The sequence below is a fragment of the Oryx dammah genome, unplaced genomic scaffold, assembly GCF_014754425.2.
Source record: "Oryx dammah isolate SB20612 unplaced genomic scaffold, SCBI_Odam_1.1 HiC_scaffold_18, whole genome shotgun sequence".
In the NCBI taxonomy this organism is placed as follows: domain Eukaryota; kingdom Metazoa; phylum Chordata; class Mammalia; order Artiodactyla; family Bovidae; genus Oryx; species Oryx dammah.
The window spans coordinates 104,075,326-104,092,478 of NW_024070202.1; the positions used below are offsets into that span (position 1 = coordinate 104,075,326).

At 37.4% G+C, this 17,153-nt stretch overlaps 1 protein-coding gene across 4 annotated transcripts in view; it reads right to left on the minus strand.

The window, feature by feature from the left end:
• BRAF (B-Raf proto-oncogene, serine/threonine kinase) overlaps positions 1-17,153 on the minus strand; it is a 167,773-nt gene that overhangs the window by 21,345 nt on the left and 129,275 nt on the right. For 3 of the 4 annotated variants that reach the window (XM_040260003.1, XM_040260002.1, XM_040260005.1), the window contains 3 exons: positions 9,362-9,408; positions 8,447-8,565; positions 4,432-4,563 (listed from right to left, as the gene is read on the minus strand). In XM_040260003.1, coding sequence (XP_040115937.1) covers positions 4,432-4,563; positions 8,447-8,565; positions 9,362-9,408 — 298 coding nt within the window. Of the gene's footprint in view, positions 1-2,473; positions 2,555-4,431; positions 4,564-8,446; positions 8,566-9,361; positions 9,409-17,153 lie in introns of all 4 variants that reach the window. The other variant, XM_040260004.1, reaches the window with a different exon arrangement.

Below are 17,153 nucleotides of genomic sequence, written 5' to 3' on the forward strand. Positions count from 1 at the left end.
TAATAGATAATTTGGAATTTAAAAAGTTAACAGAGCTTAAGGTCACTGGCAACTTTTTTTTTAAAACTCTAAATTAAAATCCGTATTTTTTGTTGCAGAGATATAATTTGAGTGATCAATAAGAGGTTTTAAAGCATAAAAATATGTTAGGTTAGGAAAAAAATTCATTGGAGAAAGAAAAATACAAATATTCAATAGTTTAAAGGCAAAAAAAGAGCCATGTAAAACTTGAAGAAATTTTTAAATTTTGGCTGCATTGTGCAGATCTTAGTTCCCTAACCAGGGATAGAACCTGTGTCCCCTGCAGTGGGAGCACAGAGTTTTAACCACTGGATGGCCATGAAGTTCCAAAACTTATAAAAATTAATGAAGAGGTTTTATATTTTTTAAATAAGTAATGATGGTAAGTATCGAAATAAAGTATGACTTAAATTGGTACATTTAAAAGTTATATAATTGCATTTTTTGGAAATGTCAATATAATACACTGAAAATTACATTCTTTGCAATGATTTAAACTTTTAAGGGAAGGTCTTTCCTGGATGTAATTCATGGATAGGAAATTAAACTGGCACTTATACTACAGAATCAACAGCTTGGTTTGAGACTCTGGGACTGGTTACTTTCATCCTCAGTCTACACGTCTATACTCGCACTCCTGGTATCCCTGCCCTCCCATTCACTCCTGTTTTGTTGGAGCACACATCTGCTCATCCTCAACATCACTTCCTGCACTGCCTCAATAGAACTGTGAACTCCCCTGAGAGCACAGCCTATGTTTTACTCATCTTTGTATCACTCTAAATCCCACACAGTAGGTATCACAAATTTTTTAATTAAAATAGTTTGCATGTTGATAACTTATTGGCTTCCCTGGAGACTCAGTGGTAGAGAGTCCACCTGCCAATTCAGGAGACTTAGGTTTGATCTCTGGGTCGCGAAGATCCCCTGGAGAAGGAGATGGCAACCCACTCCAGTATCGTTGCCTGGGAAATCCCATGGACAGAGGAGACTGGCAGGCTATAGTCCATGGGGTCACAAAAGAGTTGGACATGATTTAGCAACTGAACAACAACAACAAGAATATACTTGTTATCATTCCCTGGTAATTGTCACTTCCTGTCTCCTTTAGATCTTGCAGCTTAGAACCCAGCCACCATACTTGTGTTCTGCAAGTTTTACATGGCTCTTTTTTTGCCTTTAAACTATTGAATATTTGTATTTTTCTTTCTCCAATGAATTTTTTTCCTAATCTAACATATGGTTTCCCCATACTGTGAGAAAGTCCTCACAGAAAGACCTATGTTGAGAAGAACTGAGGCCCCAGCCCTTGGCCATTACTAAGCTTCTGGCTGACAGCTAACTGGTTAACTGGTCATACCTTCTCATGTATGCAAATAAGCTATTTTGGAAGTAGATACTTCACCAGCCAGTGAACTGACCACAGCCAACACCACGTGAAATAGATAAATCTTCCACACTGAGAAACCCACACTGCAGATTTATCGTTTAAGTCACTACATTTTAGGTGGTTGGTTATACAGCAATAATAACTGGAATTCATGTGAAATATAAACATTATGTTGTTTTCTTCTAAAATGACACAGCACTTCTGCTTCAAGAGAAAAAAAAGTCACTATACCTAGCTTAACTGAGCACATTATCAACCCCAATTTAGTAGCGAAGCTACACTACAAGAGGTAAGAATAGGGTGACTAGACAGCAAAACAGAAGGATAAAGAGAGGGGAAAGGACAAAGCAATTTCTCAGACTTTTGGCACTCGGGTAAGTGAAATAAAAAGGCATGCTACTCAGCAAAGTCATATAGGGATGGTCATTCCTCAAGGAGTTAAGAGGCCTGTTTAGGAAAGAATCCGATCTTTGTTAACTTTAAGGAATTCTTTAGTTCAATCTCTTATTTTTAATAATTGGAAAAAAAAAAAACCAGATACCTAGAGAGGTACAGTGGCCAGGTCATGCAGGTTGTGAGTCCAACATCTGCCATCACTTCAGGCTGTTTGACCAGTCCTATCTTGAATTTACAGGCAAAACCTGCCACCTCAGACTTCTGAGGGGTGAGAATATGGGGGGATGGGCCTATATTACACAGTAAAGAAGCAGCTGTACCATCTCCCATGGAAAAAATAAAGATTACTCCTAGATTTTCAAACAGAAATCCAATCTGAGAGCCATGGAAATTAAAGTATGAGAAAGACAGAAAGAAAAATCAAATCAAGGAGATGGATGAACACTACCCGGGGTTACTTCACTGAGGATGACTAGTAAGAGGGAGTTCCATGAAAAATGCCACTAAAAGAACAGACTAGGAAGTAATGAAGCAGAATGGGGATGGTGGGAAGAGAACACAGTTCTTTCATATCCTTTCTCTTCATCAAACACTTGGTTTCAGGCTGGCAAATTCCAGAAGGCTCTAACTATACTATCAGAAAGAATTAACTAGTAAAGGCCTTACCCTTCTGTTGGTCACTCACTTCTCTCATGGGAAGTAAGCCCTTGCACAGCATTTATTACACTCCCATGGAGGACAAAGCACCTAAAATGCCAAGAAGTGGATGAGTGCAGAACTCCAGGATGCTTTTTCCATATTTTGGAGACACTGCTACTTATTTCCATAATATAACTTTATTATTTTATTAAAACAAACTTACTCACTGACAAATGGATTTCATCCAGACCTTAGGTTCATAATTTTTTTTATTATTTTTTGTCTCTATGATAAATCAACTGACAATAAACTAAAATTCCCTCATACTTCATCTAGAAGAACAGTATGGCTAGGAAAACTGAGCATGGCACAGGGTATTACGCGGGATACCCTGTTAATAAGACTGTAAGAGGCAGAGCACATGAAGCTGGTAAATTAGAGGCAATCTTGCTCCCCAGAATGCCATCATCGAATCAATCATCTCAGTGATCTAGGATCTGTCACAAGGACAGTAAGTGCAATGTTTCAATTATGCTCTTTAGCTTCTATTTTAGCCCACTCTGAATCTAAGCTTCATGGAGGCTTAAAAGAATCAGGTCATCAAAAGCCAGGTCATAGATTTCTTTTTAACACTTAGAGCTATAATTCAACATTTTAAAGCTATGAAGTAGTTAGAAAGACCAAACAACAATTTAAAAATTTTAGTTTTAGACCGACTTAGGTGGAAATGTAGCCAATTTAAAAAATCCTCAAGATAGAGAATCAAGGCCATTGTTGAGTTAGGGTTGTATGGTGATTCAGTAAGTACACACAAGCATATGACAACTTAGATTACTTCTCTGATATTACATGATAGTTAAAAATTCTTAGTGAGAAAGCTACCCAGTATCTTTAGAAAGCTTCAGTGTTACCAAAAAGACTGACAGTTGAATTGCTGACCAAAAAACTACTAAAGAAAGCATTATACATTAAAAACTATCATTTCATTAGGTTGGGAGGTTATGATCAAACACATACAACATTCATGCTTTTAAAAAGATTCTTTACACTGGTGACTCTCCGTGTGTATTAGAAACACCCAGCAAACCCATTAAAATGCTGATGCCTGGACCCCACCCCACTGAATCAGCATCTGCACCAGCATCTTCATTTTTAAAACAAATCATCCCGGTGATTCACATGCAAATCACAGTATGATGTATAAATACTATTTTAATCCCAATTTATATGGTCAACTATTGTTCTCTAATATATTAACAGTGTAACTGCTGCAATCTCTCTCCACACACACACCCCCCCACACACACTCTTTTAAAATGTTGAGGTATATGAGGTAATTTCAGTAAAGAAAATGTATTTTTCTTGGCCAGTGTTAAAAGCCTAGGTGAATTTAACATGGCTGGGATCAAAATGACAAAGAGCTGAACGGAGGCTATGCTGACACTTTAGAAGACAAGGAAGAGAGAGCAGGAGCTTAGGAAGAGAGAAGTAAAAAATTCCCTCCTATTTGAATTCTTATCACAGAAAAATGAAACCATGATATAACAGTCCTTTCATTTATCTAGCTTTAAAAATCCAAAAAATAGGGAGAAATCTCAGCAATTTTAAAAGGACTTGGTATCAAGAAGTTCACAGCCGAGTGCCTGCTCAGACCTGACTGCACAGTCTGCGACAGAGCAGAAGGCCTAAGCCCAGATGCTACAGTACTGTGCCGCGGTCACGAGGCAGGAGCCAGATCCAGCACTGTTTCTAGTCAGGAGAGCAGGAGGTGCATCCCACTACAACCCTGAAGTATGGTATTTCAAGCAAAGGTCTTACATGCTGCCATTACTATCAAAAGTAATGAACAAAAGGTTCTAAACTTGGACCCAAGATCAAGAGTTCTATCCTTCATGCTTACCCAGGATCCAAGACTTCTTTGCTACAATGAAATGGAGCCTCTTGACGAATAATAAAATGAACCCCAAGAAATGGTGAATATTTACCTGGTCCCTGTTGTTGATATTTGAATAAGGTAACTGTCCGGTCATCAATTCATACAGAACAATCCCAAATGCATATACATCTGACTGAAAGCTATATGGGTTTTTATCTTGCATTCTGATTACTTCTGGTGCCTGGTAGAACATAAAAAGAAAAATATTCTTGTTTATTATTCACATCAACCAAATAATGACTGAAAACCAAACTACTATAATTCTCAGAACAATGTTTTTATCATTAAATAACCTATGGAAAATATGTAATCAATTCTCTTATTTATGGCCAAAGAAAGAAACCTGATTATCAAAGATAAACAAAAAAATAAATGCTCTGTAAACTCTGAGCGAAGCAATACTGAGATTCCATATACATTATTAAGAATTAAAAAATTTTAACAGCTGCCCTCTTTCTACACAAAATACCATTACTGCCATTTGAATTTTTCCCATTACTTTTCCTATTAAGAGTGAGTTCCCACTTTCCATTACTGACTCAGGAAAGAAACCCTAGACCTGTCATTATGAGATATTTGGAAGTAGCATAAGTACTATGGTAATCAACTGAGAATTTAAGTTTTCCCATTGGTACAAACGAATCTCCTCATCTCAGCACACCTTAGACAATCATGGTAAAATTTCAAGACTGATACATTCAAATGCCTTTCCTGTCTCCAAAAGCAGTATAATTATGCCATGGATGCTTTATTAATAAAACCGACAGACAGTAGGTAGATTTAGTAGAAAATGGTATAAAGATTCTTTTGGCTGCTGCTTCTTGAGCAAAGATACAGACCTAATCATACTTGCTATATTTTTACACATTTCAGTTACTATAGTCTACAACTAGATTCTTTATTAGCCATTTACATGTAATACAATAGATGGCTGATTAAATATTGGCTTTAAAGAGTTCCTTCATCTTGCATCTTCTGGACTGTTTCACTGGGAAGAAATTAGAGAAAAACAGGGTAACAAGATTTTGTGAAAACATGAGTCTGATACCAAAACCAGGACGAGCTGCAAAAATGGCCCAAAGAGCTGGAACAAGATTCTCAGTTAGTGGTCAGGGTAAGGCAGAACAGACTATCTTACAAGGAGTGATAGCATTCTTCAGTCTTACCTGCAAAACAGAATCACCTATGCAGCCTTTCACCTCTGAACATCCAGCTCAGTAATACACCATCAGAGTCTAGGGATGGAACAGCATCAACTGCTAGTTTTTATAGCTCCCCAGATGACTTTAATGCCCACCAACGTTGAGAAGTGAAGTGAAGTTGCTCAGTCGTGTCCGACTCTGTGACCCCATGGACTGTAGCCTACCAGGCTCCTCCTCCATGGGATTCTCCCTTCATGGGATTCTCCAGGCAAGAGTACTGGAGTGGGTTGCCATTTCCTTCTCCAGGGGATCTTCCCGACCCAGGGATCGAACCCGGGTCTCCTGCATTCCAGGCAAATGCTTTAACCTCTGAAACACCAGGGGAAAGATGTATGGGAGACCCAGATGTGAGTCAAGGATGGGGTGGGGTGGGGGTATGGTGAAGGCTACATCTACTTGGTTTTGTCATGTATTTTCTTGATAACTGTTCTTGGTAGTACAGTGCAAAATAAACCCCACACAACTGTGATGTAATGAACAAGCCAGATTATTAAGAGGCTGGTTATGATATGGACATAATTTTCAAAGCCAGGATGCAATTTCTGTGAGGAGCAGTTGAAGAACTGCCTTCTTGAAATTTAGTTTTACTTCACTGCTGTTGGTAGATCGTTTGATGAAAAGTCATATGTGATCTGTTTATAAGAAATGCATGATTTATCCTCAATTAATTTAGTAACAAAGATTTTCACAAAAGGTTTTCTTATTTAAGATATAAAGATTGAGAATACCACTGTAAATAATTCAGGGACTTACCTAACCTTTGGTTCTGACCAACTTCTTCTCTCCTAGTCTATGGATGTTCTTGTTTATGAACGCAGGATCAACTCAAAAGGATTTTGCTCAACAATTAAGTGTACTACTGACTAATCTTTTGTCTTAAAACTCAGCTTGGTGGAATAAAGGATGAACCCATGTATTAACAAACAAGAAATTAAAAGAAAATATAAAACAATGTATAATAGTCTATAAACTGTATAATCTAAGGTTTTTGGGAAAGGACAAACCTGGAGACTTGACTGAGCCTAACTTTCCCACACTAGTTAAAATAAACATACCTTTAAAACATGTATCAACTGTTTCTTTATAATTGTAGATTTTGCAATTTCACCCTCTCCCAGGATACACTGTTATCTTTGTTTCAAGGTATATGCCTTAAAGGTGTCTGAGATCCAGATTACAATGATTAATTAGTTTGCTTATAATTATATATTAAAACAAACATACTAAAGAAAAATATACCTAGCTCTAATTACTAAATCCCAGAAAAGGCATTCAAAATCCATTAGTTCAACCCAGTGTTAAAGGTGGAAAGACTTGGAGGAGGTCAAGAAACAGGCAGGTTAAGAGTCAAAAGTACGAGAGTACAGACCTCCGGACTCCAAGTCCAATGCCAACTCCCTTCTTTCTACCTTGTCACTTACTCTAATGCCAGTTATTATAAGAAATCATAGCCAAATTTAACCCCAGGCTTATCATGACTAATTCAGAATCCTCTTCTTAGAACTGCTACAGATAAGTTCAGGGAATTCAGGCAAATGTGGCTTTGAAAGCCCTTGCAGTTTTGCTTTTTCCAACAGGTATTTCCAAAGTTTTACTGCAGATTCAGTTATTTAAAACTTAAAACTGCACTAACAGTTTTGGAACATCCTGTATTCAACTTGGAGCACAGGTTCTCAAACTTTTTGGTCTCAGGATTTTTCAGTCTTAAAAATTATGGAGAAGCCCAAGAAGCGTCTGTTTATGTGGATTATACCTACGGATATTGAGCAAATTAAAACTTAACTGAGGAACTGTTAAAATATTTATTAAATTATAAAACAACCATTAGCTGTTAAGACAAATTATTTTTTTTTTTTTAATGAAAGCTAGATTTTCAAAAACAAAGCTTTGTGAGAAGAATACTGCAATTTTTTTTCCTTGCCATGCCACAGGCATGCAGGATCTTGGTTCCCCAACCAGGGACTGAACCTGTGACCCCTGGAGTAGAAGCATAGAGCCTTAACCACTGGACTGCCAGGGAAATCCCTGTAGTTCTTTTTGACTGGTTTAACAGCAGCCAGCTATGGTCACATATTCACTTATGCATTCAATCTGTTGTGATGTGTTGAACAGTATGAAGAAAAAGCTAGTCTCACATAGGACGACCTTGGGAAACCTTAAAGGGTCTTAAGGACCCTCCTGAGAAGAGCTGGCTTAAGAAAAGCCCTATGACTGCCCTTTTCACAGCAGGCTGAAAGCAATTGAACAAAATTTTAGTTCCCTCTTCTTATAATTTTTCTCTCTTCTTTTCCACAAAGCAGAAATAGGAAGAAAGAAAGAACAAGGAGCTATGCAGGGCACACAAGGCTGACAGTGTTAAAAATCTACCTTTCATTTTTCTTTTTCTTTTCCCAGCTGCCCATAATTATACAGTTCTTTCTAGTCTAAAGAAAGTAACTTTCCAATTTAGGTTTAAAAAAGATTGTGAAACAGTCTCTTGTTCTTAAAAGGAGTAGTTCTTTTATTGAAACCTTAATAATGGCTGCAGATCACACCTACTTTTAAATTGCATACTTGTTTTTTTTTGAAACAGCATACACAACATTCTAAACACAAAATATTTTAGAGAGACAATTCTGAATAAAACTTAAGCAATGCTTATAAAAGATACATTCTTTGGTTTAAGATATACTGAAGCTGGTTCCACAATATTCTTCCTAAACATAAAATTAAAATCTATTTATAACAAAATAAGATCAACATTGGTTTTTGTGTATACTGAGAACTATGAGAATACTATAGTTGAAATCTTCAATGACTTTCTAATAACAGCATCTCAGGGGCCAAAAATTTAATTAATGGAGAAATAGCCTCAATTCTTACCATCCACAAAATGGATCCAGACAACTGTTCAAACTGATGGGACCCACTCCATCGAGATTTCACTGTGGCTAGACCAAAATCACCTATTTTTACTGTGAGGTCTTCATGAAGAAAAATATCTGAGGTGTAGTAAGTAAAGGAAAACAACAGGTCTCATTTTCCAATCAAAGCAAGCATTATGAAGATTTTAGGTATGAGATATAACTTCCACAATTCTTTATTATGATATTCTTTAAAAGGAAGTATAGTACTTCACATTTCCTTTTAAAGTTAATAAGTATGCTTTAAAAATAGTGTTATTTGAACTGTATGACCTGCTTTTAGGATTTTTGGTGCCTCAAACATGGTAAGATGAGGTAAGCTGTTTTCCTAAGTTTGTGGGAGACCTTGAGACTTCCCCATCGGATTTTAGTAAAAGAGGCCCAAATATCCTTCTGGCACTGCTAGGAAGGCTATAAAGCTCATCACTAGCACTGAGGCACCTGGCAGATCGGATCTGAATCTGGGCTTATGGAGGAAGAAACGTTATGTTTGCCTCACCTCATTGTTATATAATGTAGAGCCATCAGTTACATCTCAACGACCACTGAACAAGGTCAGGGCACTCAAAGAAGCTAGTAGACAGCTACAAAACTATGCATGTTATAGTGCTTACAGGACATAAACAAGCAATCACAGTCCTACTATCATAAGGACTTAATAGATTTCTTTTTTGCAATGGTTAGCTGTTCAAAAACCAAAAGCAGGTTGTAGTATCGTGTACTACTACCCTCTTGTGCAAACCCATTTATTGATTCCCTTTCCAGTGTATTGTTGAACTCAGCGTGAAAACTGGTTTTACATAATGTGAAGATAAAATGCAGGAGAAAAGGTCAGGATGTTTTCAAACTTCGCAGACAAGTTCAGGAAGGATACTATTACTCTTGAGGTCTCTGTGGATGATTGACTTGGCGTGTAAGTAACTGAAAAACAAAACATCATTTTAACCTGAGGAGGGCTAACGACTCTGCCTCAGTATCTATAGAACACATTTAGGGGTGTAAACAAAGATTTATTTAGAATCATGACACAACTGCAAACTGCACATTGTGATAATCCCTTTATAGAAGCAACAGTACAATAGACTGCAAGTGAACTGAAGACTTTAGGAACACATTACTATTATGGTACAACCAAAATCTTTTTTTCTATTGAATGACTTTGCTTTATCTTTTACTATTCACCAATACAAACCTTCTCCTCCAGCCACGCCTATTTATCCAGGTCCTTTAGGTATATCTTGGTGTTTAATCCCATCTCTGTGATCAATGCTCCCCCCTCCCACACCAAATTAGCTTTCATTCTATTCTCCACTGAATGAGACTTATTCCTTAACACTGAATATACATTTTGACTCCTAAGTGACGTTTTCCCAAGACTCAACCATAAATGAAGTGATCTTTCCCCTGTTCAGTTATTACTGTAACAGTTTGATTCATGTTTTTTTTTTCACCTATGTTCACTTTCTATGCGGAATATAAATTCCATTTGATAAAATAAAACAACTTTTAAATGTTGTATTATATGTTCTTAAAATACCTTCTTAAAACTAGTGAGGATCTTTCTACTGTAATGGACACAGTGAATCTATTTCAAAGTAAATGATAAATTTAAATAATCCGTTACCCCTAAAAACTGCCTCAGTTGAGTTTATTGAGGGAAAGAGCTGTGTCTGGTTTATTTCTGTTTATCCCCAGTGCCTAGTAGTGTGCCTGGCATGTGGTAAACATTTAATACATATACACAGAATCAACGACAATGAGATAAACATCATGTCCTAGTGAAGGTTATTTTTCTTCATTTAACTGTAGGAAAAACAGATATATGAGACTTCTGAAATCTAACGATGACTATTAGGAAATAAATTTTGCCTTAAAGTAAGACTTTAAATGATATAATCAAAATTATATAATGAACACTTTAAAATAAAACATTTGGAAATAATTAACTTAATTATTTGTGCTTTCTCATGTTCAATTTCCTCATCTAGAGATCAAGACTTTGAAATTTTTTCTCAGACAAAATTTTTATCTAAAATTACTATTTTACAAAGCCAACTCCTTCTCCTCTAATTACTCTTACATTATTCTGTTTATTTCCTTCACAGCATTTATCACAATCTGAAATTATCTTGTTGTCATGAATTTTTAGGCTGAGAGTTTGATAGGCTACATCACACTCACTCTTGCATCGAAAGAACAGTTATCAGTATAGGCCTCATATGCTTGAAAAGTTCTGTAGTGACACAGAAAGGTTCAAAAGGAGAAAAATGAGTCAATCAAAAGCTGTTCCAAGATGGGGAGACCTTATCCTCATTAGAAAGAAAAGCAGATAGATACTGGTGGTGGAGTTTGGGACTTCAGTTAGCTTATTAGTATTTAGTACACAGAAAAGGTCCTGGCTCCTTTGACATTAAAGACAACAACAACAAATGGGTGGTACATATGAAAATAGAGAGGCATGATGAAGTTACAAGATGGGAAGATACAGGTTTTCTTGATGGATAGTATCAATCTTTTCAACAAATTTGATACAAAGAAATACACCAAGAATAATGTAGATAGAAATGTAACTAGAGGGTTGAAGAGAGAAAATTTCTGACCGGAAAATACTAGATAATTAAGAAGATACAGATATAACGGCTGAGCTGGTGATATATAATCGTAAACGGCATAAATCTATTACAGGCCAAAGTTGCATCAGCTGCAATTTAAATACTACTTTATCCTTGTGGAATCCTTTATCATTTAGAAATTGCTCTACTAACTTGTATCTCATTTAATAAACCCTCTTTCTGCAATAATTCTGTAACAAAAGCAGCAAAAGAGCAGAAATCCTGGTCTATATAATGGAAGGTTGGAAAGAGGAGAGACTCAAACTTCTCAGCTGGAAAAAAGGGATGAGTATCAAAGCTCAATCCCTACATAATATTCCAGATAAAGACTGACCCTAAACCGTGATTTCCTTAAGCATCAACCAGTTACAACGTAAGATGCCACACCTCACATAACTAGTTGAGGGTAAGGAAGGGAACAAGAATAAACTGACTTTGCTATAGATGATACAAAAGTCTATCCATTATGTAGGACAGTTACACTGGAACTCCTTCTAACCTTTCAAAGATGCTATAAATTTATAAAAGTAGTGCTTAGTCACTCAGTCATGTCTGACTCTTTGTGACCCCATGGACTGTAGGCTCCTCTGTCCATGGAATTCTCCAGGCAAGAATACTGGAGTAGGTTGCCATGCCCTCCTCCAGGGGATCTTCCCAGCCCAGTGATCAAACTCAGGTCTCCCCCATTGCAGGCAGATTCTTTACCAGCTGAGCCACCAAGGAAGTCCATAAAAGTAGTAGGAAAGAAAAAACATGTTATAAACTAAATGAATATCATGCTCTTGATAGGTTTCTATAGGAGTCTCCTTCCCTGAAGAAAAGTATCCACCTACAGAATCAATTTAACCTTAAGAAACTGGCACATCAGCTAGTAAAATTTGTTCTCTATGCTGTTTCTTTCAAGGTCTTATGCAAGATTCAATTTTTCAGCATTCTTTTAAGATCACACTATGATGCGCTGACGTCAAACTACAAAGCTTCTGCACAACATGGGAAACCGTCACCAAGATGAAAAAGCAACCTACCAAAGGGGAGAAAGTATCTGCAAATCATGCATCTATAGGGGATAAAAAATAAAAAGAACTCACATCTCAGTAACCAAAAAATCAATCAAGTTTTCAAAATAGACATTTCCCAAAGATATACAGAGGTGCCAACAGGCACACACATGAAAAGGTGTTCAACATCACTAATTACCAGGCAAATGCAAACCAAAACCATGACAAAATATCATGTCATATCTGTTAGAATGGCTATTATCAAAAAGGTAAGAAATGACAAGTGTTGGCGAGGAGTAGATAAAAGGAATCCTTATGTACTGTTGGTGGGACTATAAATTGGTACAGCTGCTATGGAAAACAGAATGGAGGTTCCACAAAAAATTAGACACAGAATTACCATATGATCTAACAATCCCACTTTGGGGTATATATGTCAAAAAAATTTAACTCAGGATCTCAAGACACCTGCACCCTCACGTTCACTGCAGTATTATTCACAGCAACCAAGACATGGAAACAACTTAAGTGTCCATCAATGGATAAAGAAAATGTTAACACATACACACAGCAATAGTATTCAGCCATAAAAAATGAGGATATCCAGCCGTTTATGACAACATGGATGGATCTTGAGCTCATTATGCTAAGTGAAACAGGTCAGAGAAAGACAACTACCGCAGGATATCACTGACTTTTGGAATCTCAAAAAAACAGAAAAAGCAAAACAAAACCCAAATTCCTTTCATCTTCCTTATGGTGGGAAAAAATGTTTATTAAATCAGCCACTGTTATTATGGCAGCTACAGTCACTCTTACTGACTCCTATTAAAATTATATTCAACTATAGAGAGTTGTTGTTCTTGCATGGCTCCTACAAAACCATTTCCCTTATCCAAAATTTGTGTACTTCTCTTTTTTGGACTTGAATAAGATCTCATATTTTGCACACATGGCCTATGTGTGCTTAGTTGCTCAGTCGTGTCTGACTCTTTGTGATCTTATGGACATATATCTGCCAAGCTCCTCTGTCCATGGGGATTCTCCACAAGAATACTGGAGTGGGTTGCTATGCCCTCCTCCAGGGTATCTAGCCAACTCAGTGACTGAATCCAGGTCTCTGGCATCGCAGGCAGATTCTTTACTATCTGAGTCACCAGGGGAGTCCTGAGACATGGCCTGTAATTGTAGCTTATTAAAGTTCTAGTTTTCACTTAAAAAATCAGTTTGCTGCTGCTGCTAAGTCGCTTCAGTCGTGTCCAACTCTGTGCAACCCCATAGACGGCAGCCCACCAGGCTCCCCCGTCCTCGGGATTCTCCAGGCAAGAACACTGGAGTGGGTTGCCATTTCCTTCTCCAATGCATGAAAGTGAAAAGTGACAGTGAAGTCGCTCAATCGTGTCTGACTCTTAGCGACCCCATGGACTGCAGCCCACCAGGCTCCTCCCTCCATGGGATTTTCCAGGCAAGAGTACTGGAGTGGGGTGCCAAAAAATCAGTCTATCAGTATGCTAACGCCTTCATCTAAGTAATGTGTGAATATGCGCTAATCATATTCAAGAGGAGAGTAAGGACAAAACTCTCCTAGCGTAAGAGCTTCAGGTATGATAATTATACAATTATGAACCTAGTTAAATTCTTCATGTGTGTTACACATCTCTATTTTATCCTTAAGAATATCATGAGAGATTTTAGTCAAATACTTTGCTGAGATTCAAATACTGTGCCTACACCATCTGCCCAAATTATCAGTCTAGTCTATTTATAAAAGCCTCAAGTGTCTCTCACTCATTTGCTGCTGTTTTCTTATATTTTCAGCTATTTCCAAAATCAAGCAACTGACCTACACACACATTAGCATTTCCATCCTCTTTCATCTAATGGTACACAATTTGAAATAAGTTCATCAGTCTTTACACAGCAAGATGAATCTCTCTGGCACCAACAGAGAATTGTTAGCAGTTGATTGGACTGGAAAGTGCGATGGTGGTGACAAGGTGTTATTTTATCCAAATAGTATTTCAAATCCCAGTCTCCATTCTACTTTGATGTTTTCCTCATCCCTCATAATCAGTGTGGAAGGTGAGCAAGACTTCAAGGAATGCCATTCTGCCAGTCTTATGTAGTTAGTAATCATTTACCACATTAAAATGATGAAAGTCCCTAGTAAGTGGAGATCACCCATTTTTCATTTGTGCTCTACAGTGGCCTAAATTCAATTTTTACTTAGATTTTTCAGTTTCTCTCACTTTAAAAGTCTAATTTACGGAGAAGTGTAACCAATATACAACACAAAATGTACCCATTTACTATGTACAGTTTAAAGAGTTTTTGGCAGACACATAAGTATACTTGTCTAAAGACCAACCATAATCACCCCTAAAGTTTCTTCATACATTACTACAATTAACGGTACCTCCCTAGGCTCAGGCAACCATTGATAATGATTTCTATTACTAGCAATTAGCTTTACCTTTCCTAGAATTTCACATAAACAAAATCATTTGGCTTCTCTTGCTCAGCATGATTTGGAGACTCACACCCTGGCTGCATACAGGATTACAGTGGAGAGACATACCATAACTTAACCAGTTAGTTGTTAGACATTTGGGTTGTTGTGTTTTTTGACAATTACGAATAAGATACTATCTATAAACATTCATGTAAACATTCATATACGAGTCTTTGTTGCTGACTTGTTTTCATTTCTTCTGGGAAGTCAGTGAGATTAGAATTGCTCATATGGTTAATTTTAATTTGAAAAGAACCTGCCAAAGTGGTTGCACCATTTAAGATCCTTGCCAGCAATATGGTCACTCTGCATCCTTGCAAATACTGGTATTGTTGGCTCTGATTATAAGCATTCTAGCGGGTGTGTAGTAGTACCCTATCTTTAATGTCTAACATGTTGAGGATCTTTGCGTGTGCTTATTTGCCATTCTTTCATCTTCTTTAATAAAGTACTCTAATCTTTTGCCCATTTTTTCATTGGGTAGTTTGTATTATAACCAAATTGTAAGAGTTCTTCATATGCTTTGGATATAATTCTTTTAACGGATAATATGTCCTGCAAACATTATCTTCAAGTCTGTGGCTTGTCTTTTCATTTTCTTAACAGTGTCTTTTGAAAAGCAAAATTTTAAAATTCTGATCAAGTCTAATTTGTTAATTTTTTCTTTTATGGTTCTTAATTTTTGTGTCATGAGAAATCTTTACCAAACTTTAGGCTACAATGATTTTCTCCTTTGTTTCTTCTAGAGGTTTTAGATGTTCAGCTTTTAGTCTTAGGCCTTTGATCCATTTTGAATGAATATTCACGTCTTGTGCCAGAAAAGGGCTAGTTGTTTATCCTATTTGGATATACAGTTGTTCCGGTAACATTTTGTTTTAAAGTATTTATTTATTTGGCTGTGCCGGGTCTTAGTTACATGGGATCTTTGCTCTTCCTTGTGCATGAGCTGTGGCATGCGTCTTCTTTGGTAGTGGCATGCAGGATCTAATTCCCTGACCAGGGATGGAACACAGGCCCCCTTGCATGGGGAGTGAGGAGGCTTAGTCACCAGAGAAGTCCCAGGATGAAGATTTTGTGAAAATGGGCTGTAGGGGGCCAGTTATGGGAAAATGGGCTGTAGGGGGCCAGTTATTGAGAGGGAGCTTCTGAAGGAGGGGGATGCAGGGGTTGTGGACTCTGAGGAGAGGAAGATTCTGGGGAGAGTAGGCGGGGGTAGGGGAAAGAGGGGGCCCCGAGTGGAGGGAGATTCAGGCAAAGAGGGGGTGTGAGAGCTCTGATGAGGGGGATTTGGGAGTGGGCCTCTGAGAATTTGGGAAGGAGGAGACTGAAAGGAAGGAAGTTTTGGTGAAAGCTAGATTCTAGGGAAGGGGGCTTTAAGAGGAAAAGGACTCTGGGAGAGGATAAGGAGGTGGGTTCCAAAAGGTAGGGGGATTCTGAATCCTGCCAGAATTCTCAGAGGGGAATTCTAGAAGAGAAGATGACTGCTGATGGTGAAGTTGTAAGACAAACCTCCTCCGAGGGGGCTGAGAATCAGTCTCCAGTAACACTGTTTGAAAGGACTATCCTTTCTCCATGAATTGCCCTGGCATCTTGGCGTTTAAAAAAAAAAAAAAAATCTACTGATCACAGACATAATAGATATAATTCTAGACTTTCTTTCCTGTTTTGTTGAGTCACACATCTATCATTAATAATTACACTGTCTTGATTACTGTGGCAGCTTATAGAAAGTTTTGAATCTCACATCAAATGTCCTTTAACTTTGTTCTTTTTCAAAACTGTCTGACTGACTAAAACTGACTATTCTTGCTACTTACTGTATTTCCATATATGTTTTAGGATCAACTTGTGAATTTATACCAAAATCCTGCTGAGACTGGGGCTGTACTAAACCTATAGATTCTTATAGATCAATTTGGAAAAAAATAGACATCTTAATAATACTGAGTTTTCTAGTCCATGAATATGGTATCTGCATGCTCCATTTCCTGGCTGGGACTTACATTAGAGAGGGTATAATATCTCCTTGGAAAATGCTTGCATCATAATTTAAGTGCACCACTGGCCTGAAGAGACCACGTGAGAGTGTACTGTAAACATGGACTACCATGACATTGACGGAAGAGCAAAAACATGCTACTCTTAGAGTAGCATTCATAAGCTCAAATACATACATTCACAAGTATGGTATTTGTTTATTTATAAGAGCAAGACAGTTAAATGTGGGAAATGATAGGTACTTCAACCACTGTTGCTGGAACAATTGGATATCCACATAAGGAAAAAAAAAATCTTCAATCCTTACTTCATCCTAATTTGAAGTAGGTGGAAGAACTAAAACTAAAAGCAAAAATTGTAAAACTTCTATTAAAAAACCAAAGGATTACTATCACCCTCCTGTACACATAAAGCATTTTCAAGTTCTCAGGATATTTTTACATCATTTGATTTTATAATCTTTGCGTTTCTTTGTGAGGCAAGCAAAAAGGTCAATAAGGCCACTTATGCTGATGGTAAACCAGAGCCCAGAGGATCTAAGTGCCG